This window comes from Trichosporon asahii (assembly GCF_000293215.1).
Source record: "Trichosporon asahii var. asahii CBS 2479 unplaced genomic scaffold scaffold00015, whole genome shotgun sequence".
Lineage (NCBI taxonomy): Eukaryota > Fungi > Basidiomycota > Tremellomycetes > Trichosporonales > Trichosporonaceae > Trichosporon > Trichosporon asahii.
In genome coordinates this window covers 250646-257356 of record NW_014040909.1, presented here as the reverse complement: position 1 = coordinate 257356, position 6711 = coordinate 250646, and the positions used below count along the sequence as shown (strand labels likewise).

The following is a 6711-nucleotide window of genomic DNA, read 5'->3' as shown; positions in this document are numbered from 1 at the left end:
CAACACTAGCTGACCGCAGTTCTGTTCCCACCTGCCACTCGCGCTCACGCTCCCGCCCACGATCCGGCCGTACTGGTCCGAGCTCCTCGCGGAGAAGTCTGCAGCGCCCGCACACCGGGACTGGGAGTTCAACCCCGACCCCTTCGCAGCCAAGCACGAGGTGGAGGCGCGCCAGGCGAAGCGGGAGGAGAAGACCGCCACTGCCTCCAAAGGAGCGGTTGGAAGTGCCCCAGGCAGCCAGCGGGGGAGTGGCCGGAATACACCGGCCAACGCGCCAGAGGACGGCCGGCGGGGCGGGAAGCACTGGGAGGACGCGCCAGAGGTGCGCATGGCGCCTGCTATTCGCGAAATGGTCGAGGGGACCGTCAAGAAGGTAAGCTGCACGTTTGGCTGGGCTGACATCAGATGATGCGCCGGTTCCCTTCTGCGGTGATGGACGCGACGCGCGAAATGGGCGGCGGCTCGGGCAGCAGCACCCCGAATACTGGTGCTAGCACACCAGCGCTCAATACGGACAGTATCCAGACACAGCTCACCACGCTCGGGTTCCGACCAGCGCACATCGCCTCGTGTCTGTCGGCACTGACGGCGGCGAATGAGCGCTTACATACGAGTGGTGCGGCGAACAATGACCCCCTCGTGCTGAGTCTGAGCATCCTGTCCCCGCTCGAGGCGGCGATCGAGTGGCTCCTCCTGCATCTGCCCGAGGACGACTTGCCCGTGCGTTACCGCCCGACGTCAAGTTCCCAGGACATGGTGACGGGCGCAGCGAAGGGCGGGCAGAACCAGCTCGTCCGCGGCTGGCTCGTCGACAAGCTCGTTCGCAAGGCTGGTTTTCCCCGCGCTGCTGTCGAAGCGGCAGTGGCCGTCGAGGAGCGCGAGTCACTCGCACTGGAATACCTTGGTCGGCGACTTTGTGGCTGGGACGAGGACGCGGGCTGGGGTCTCGAGACGCTCACGCCTGCCGACCCGGACGAGGAGCGGGACATTCTCCGGGACGAGGAGGTGCTTGCGCTCGAGGCGCTGCTGGGCGAGCGGTTCCGCGAAGAAGCAGGGAAAGAGGGCGCGCGCGAGCTCGCAATCAGTGTGGCGAGTGCGCCGGACGATCTGACGCTGCACGTCGTCTTTGACTCGGCGTCGCCATACCCCTCGGCACAGTACCCGACCCGCCCGCCCGCCTTCTATCTCACCTCGAATACTTTGCCGGCCTACATGCGCCTGGCGCTGCATGCCGACATGCTCCGGCAGTTCCGCGGCGACCGGCACGATCTGGTCGGCATGCTCGAGGCGGGCTCGGGCGGCGTCGTGCTCTCCATGGTGGAGCATCTCGAGACCTCGCTGCCCGACGTGGTCGCGAATCCCCCCAACGTGGCGGACGTCACGAAGCATCTGGTCCCGAGGCCCGACGACGATGAGCCCGAGGAAAAGCGTACTGCGCCACAGAAGGAGAAGAAGACGCGCGGAAAGCGCAAGCACCGCGCAGCCACGGCGGAGCAGCACGAGGCCGCGCGCCAGCAGCAGAAACGCATGATGGCCGATCCGGCGTATGAGGAGATGATGCGCGTCCGCCGCTCCCTGCCGGCATGGAAGGAGCGGGAGAACATCTGCACCGCTTTAGAGAGCAACCGCGTCCTCGTCGTGGTCGGCGAGACGGGATGTGGAAAGAGTACCCAGCTGCCACAGTTCCTGCTCGACCACGAGATCGAGGCGGGCCGCGGCGCCGACACAAACATCATCGTGACGCAGCCGCGCCGCGTGGCTGCCATGGGCGTCGCCGCGCGTGTGGCGCAGGAAAGGCTCGAGGACGTGGACAAGACGCCGGGGACCGTGGGCTACGCGATCCGCGGCGAGCGGCGCGCGTCCCCCGACACACGCGTTCTGTTCTGTACGACGGGTGTGGTGCTGCGCCGCCTGGCGACGGCGGACGCGGACTTGGCGGGCGTCTCGCACGTGGTCGTGGACGAAGCCCACGAGCGCGGCGTCGACACGGACCTCTTGATCTGTCTGCTGCGCGACCTTCTCGCACGCAACAGCACGATCAAGGTCGTGCTCATGTCCGCCACGATCAACGAGCAGATCTTCATCGACTATTTTGGTGGATGCCCCAGTCTCACCATCCCCGGCTTCACGCACCCGGTCACGGACCATTATCTCGAGGATCTCGTCCCGGAGATCAAGTATCGTCCCACTGCATCTCGTTTCGGGCCCAAGCTCAGCGAGGACCAGAAAGCGGCCATGCGGCGGGATTACGAGAAACTCGGCCTCGAGCACGAGGACATGCGCGCGCTCGAGATCCTGTCCCAGAACGACCGCATCGACTATGGTCTCGTCGCTGCGACTGTCAAGCATATCGTCGATACGTCGACCAGCGGCGCCGTGCTCATCTTCATGCCTGGTGTGATGGAGATAAGGGCTTGCGTGGCGGAACTGAACAGCGCCGGGCTCGGCGCGGTGGATATCTTGCCTCTGCACGCGAACCTGAGCAGCGCGGAGCAGCGCCGCGTCTTCGCCCCGACCAAGGGGCGGAAGATCGTCGTCGCCACCAACGTCGCCGAGACATCCGTCACGATCCCGGACGTGGTGTACGTCGTGGACACGGGCCGCGTCAAGGAGACGCAGTACGACGCCAGTGTCGGTCTGCAGCGGCTCGTGGAGTGCTGGACCTCGCGCGCCTCGGGACGGCAGCGCCGTGGTCGAGCCGGCCGCACGCAGCCAGGCCAGTGCTACAAACTGTACACGCGGCGCACAGAGTCCAACTCGATGGCTCGCTTCCCCGTCCCCGAGATTCTGCGCACGCCTTTGGAGTCGCTCTTCCTCCAAGTGAAAGCCATGGACGAGGACACGGACGTGAAGGCGTTCCTCAGTCGCGCCTTGGATCCGCCCAAAATCGACGCGATCGATGCCGCATGGACGACATTGCTTGATCTCGGCGCAGTCGAGAGCGAGAAACACTCGGCCCACCTCACCGCTCTGGGCAGGCACATGAGCATGCTCCCCGTCGACGTGCGGTTGGCCAAGATGCTGGTGCTGGCGACCATTTTCCGCTGTCTCGACCCGATTCTGACTGTTGCGGCACTCCTCTCTTCCAAGCCGCTCTTCACCTCCCCGCTCGATCGGCGGGAGGAGGCGAGAAAGGCGCGCGAGTCGTTCGCCCGCGCCCGCTCCGACCTGCTCACTGATGCCCGCGCGTATGCGGCCGTGGCGGGGCTGAAGCGCAGCGAGGCGCGGTCCTTCTGCGAGACGAACTTTATCTCGCAGAGTGCGGTGCGCGACATCAGCTCGCTCCGGGGCGACTTTGTGTCGGCGCTAGCGCAGATCGGGTTCATCGGTTCCCGCGCCTCAGACATAGACGCAGCGTCCGTAAATGCGGGTAACGACGCGCTCGTGAAGGCCATCCTAGTGGGCGGCCTGTATCCGCGCGTCGCGCGCATTGCGTTGCCCGAAGCCCAATTCGAGCGCCTGCAACAGGGCGCGATCCAGAAAGAACACGAAGCGCGCGAGGTCAAATTCTTCGATGCGCAGGGACGCGTGTTCCTCCACCCCTCCAGTGTGCTGTTCAACGAGTCGGGCTGGCGTAAAGGGTATCTGGCCTATTTCGCGAAAGCGGAGACGTCCAAGGTGTTCCTGCGCGACGCGACGGATGTGCCCCTGTACGCGCTGCTGCTGTTCGGCGGACCCGTGACTGTGAACCATTGGGCCGGCGGACTCATGCTGGGTAAAGATGGGGCTGTGAAACTGAGGGCGAACACGAGGATTGGTGTTCTGTGTGCGCAACTGAGAAGGTTGTTGGATGCGCAGCTCGCGGAGGCTGTGGACAGCCCGCATGGCGCGGCAGACGTCAAGGAGGACGTGGTCGGGGCTATGATGGCGTTGTTGGCGAGGGATGGGTTGTCTGCGTGAGCGGCGACGAGCAGCGAGCGAAGCGAGCCTGCGAGTCTTCTCCACCCTCCTCTCCCTATCCCTCTTCCTATACAAACCCTAGACACATAGACTATGCATACACATACCTTGCTGCCTGCTCCTCCCTATCTTGCCGTATGGAGACGCGCAAATCGTGATGCACGCGTCGTGATATTTTGCCACTGACGCGTCCCCTCCGAAGTTCAGGCACGTCAGCACGTGCCCAGCTTTCGTCTTTCGTCACCCCGGTCACTCCGCCTCCGCCTCCACTATCACCCACCACTTGCCCCTGCCCGCCTGCTGTCCCTCCGTCCGTCCGAGTAAACATTCGGCCATTCGATATAGTGTAGAGGCACACTCCCGCCTCATGTTCAAGCGCATGTCTGCGTCGGCCGTTTTTGCGACTACCTCGACCGCGACCGCAGGGAGCGTAGGGAGCGTAGGGAGCGCAGCGAGCGCAGCGAGCGTCGGACTGGGAGGGAACGCAGGCAACGCAGGCACCGCAGGCAACGCCGGACTCGGAGCGACAACTACAGTAACGGCGACAACAACGGCGACGGCCAGCGTCGGAGGATCTGGAGGAGGTGGGAGCCTAGGAGGCCCAGTGCCAGGACCCAGCGGGTCGGCCGACTCGCCTATCAGTGTTGCGAGCGGAAGTGCTTGGGAGGAGGACAGTGTTGGTGAGTTCAACATGACACATGGCCAGACGGTCCAGAGGTCCAAAGATGTCTCGGGGCTCGCTGCTATCTCGCCGAGCGCGCCGAGCTTACGCTGCTCGCCCCGCCCGCTCTGCTCATCGAGCTCACCGAGCTCGCACAGCTCACACAGCTCACAGCTCGCGCTACTCGCGCTACTCGCGCAGCTCACACAGCTCGCGCTGCTCGCTGCGCTCGCATCGCTCACCACTAACACCCAGTCGAAATCTCGCCCCATCGACCCCGCGCCGTCCCCGCCCCAGGCTCACCGTCGCCCTCCCCCGCCCACCTCCAGTTCAAAGCCGCTCCATCCCTTCTTCACCCGCCCGCGCGTCCCTGTTCCCCGCCAACCAAGGCTCGTCGCGACGTACGCGTCCACGTCCTCGTCCCTGTACGACAGCCAGTCGCAGTCTACGTCTCAGTCCCAGTCCCAGTCGCAGGGGACGGAGTTCTCTCAAAGCAGTGGGAGCGGCAGTTTCTTCTCGAGCAACACCGAGTTCTTCTCTGCTGCTTCGGAACTGAGCTTCGCGTCCCAAAGTCAACAGAGTCAGGAGAGCGGAAGGAGCAGAGGCGACGTGGTGTCCCCGCCCCATGGCGAGCCGTCTTTTCGGCCCAGCACACACATCTCCGACCTCACTGCTGAGCTGCTCCGGCTTGACATTCGCGCGGACGCGGGAATTGACGACAGGGGGTGGACCGAGAGGACGGGGGAGAGGGACCGCGCGATCAGAGCTGTTCGCGCTGGTGTGCAGCGACGCACTGCGTCCATGACGCTTGCGAAGGAGGTTATGGAACCTACTGCTGCCGAGTGGCCCGCTCTCAGCCCGACATCGAGGACTGTGCCTCTTAAGACGGGGTATGCTTCTGTTGCTAAGAAGGGGGTTACCACGGCGGCGACGGCAAAGGTTGAGTCGCCGATGGTTGAGACGACACTCGAGAAACCGCCTTCACGACCAACCTCCCCGACGACCAAGACCGCTGCGAAACCCCCGACACCGCCTCCGCCAGCGACGGCCCAGCACCCCCCCAAGCCGCCGACCGACGAGCCATCCGACCTGCCCGTCTTCTCGCACAAGATTCCCATCAAGGGGCATTTCACCCGCCCCCCAAACGTGGCCTACACCACCGACCCCGCCGAGGTGGAGGACCTGATCGGCTGTTTGCGCGGACCGCTGTCCTTAGACCTCGAGTGGCCACCACCAGGGCAAGGCAAGGCGATCCCGCGCAAGCTGCGGGGCGGGAAGATAGTCCACATCCGGCGGCCAGTGTACGACGCCAAGCTGGGGAAGAACGTGTGGCCCGAGGCGCCCGTCTCGGTCGTGCAGATCGCTGATGCGAGGCTCGTCATAGTCTTCCAGATGCTGCACGACCCCGAGATCCACGTCCGCGCACGCACCCAGGGCCGCAACCTCACCATGCCGCACAGTATGCCCCCTGCGCTGCTCCGTTTGCTCGCGGATCCAGAACGCGTCAAGTGCGGCGTCAACATCAAGCAGGACGGGAACAAGCTCTGGCGCGATTTCGGCGTGCCCACCGCCGGCCTGTTGGAACTATCCGCCGTCGCGCGACACGTAGACAGTGCCCGATGGCCCGACAAGGGCCTTATCTCCCTCGCGCGTCTCGCCGCGGCCTATCTCGGTGCCGACCTCGACAAAGGCGACGTGCGGACGGGCGACTGGTCCGCCCGCCTCGACGCCGAGCAGGTCAGCTATGCGGCGAATGACGCGTTCGCGGGCCGGCTCATCTATGGCGCATTGCTCAAGAGGGGCAGGGAGACGGACACGACGCTCTACATTGGCAACATGTGTGCGAGCGTGGGATGTGAGCAGACCGCGGGCCGGAGGAATGCACAGGGCCCAACAAACCTCAAGCCGACGGCCGAGCGGGCACGAGCCCGAAACTCAGTCCGAGAGCGACTCCGTTCCAGCCGCACGTTGTGCAGGCGAGGCCAGGGACGAACGCCGGGCCGCGCGCGCCGCGCGGGCAGCAGCAACCGCAGCAACCTGTCCAGCCACCGCCGTTCCAACCTCCCCCCGTCCATCATTCCCAACCATCGCAGTACTACTCGCCACACCAATCTCACCAACCTCACCCGACTCATCAACCCCAGCCCCGG

General features: G+C 65.0%; 2 protein-coding genes across 2 annotated transcripts; both read left to right on the top strand.

Annotated features, from left to right (window-relative positions):
* Positions 1-432: 432 nt before the first annotated feature.
* On the top strand, positions 433-3900 carry A1Q1_07594 (ATP-dependent RNA helicase A; the record flags this gene model as incomplete). The annotated part of the gene is made up of 1 exon (XM_014326987.1): positions 433-3900. One exon carries the CDS (start codon positions 433-435, stop codon positions 3898-3900), a length of 3468 nt encoding a protein of 1155 aa, XP_014182462.1.
* A 367-nt stretch (positions 3901-4267) lies between these two features.
* Positions 4268-6420, top strand: A1Q1_07593 (uncharacterized protein; the record flags this gene model as incomplete). The annotated part of the gene is made up of 2 exons (XM_014326986.1): positions 4268-6298; positions 6367-6420. 2 exons carry the CDS (start codon positions 4268-4270, stop codon positions 6418-6420), a joined length of 2085 nt encoding a protein of 694 aa, XP_014182461.1.
* Positions 6421-6711: the final 291 nt, after the last annotated feature.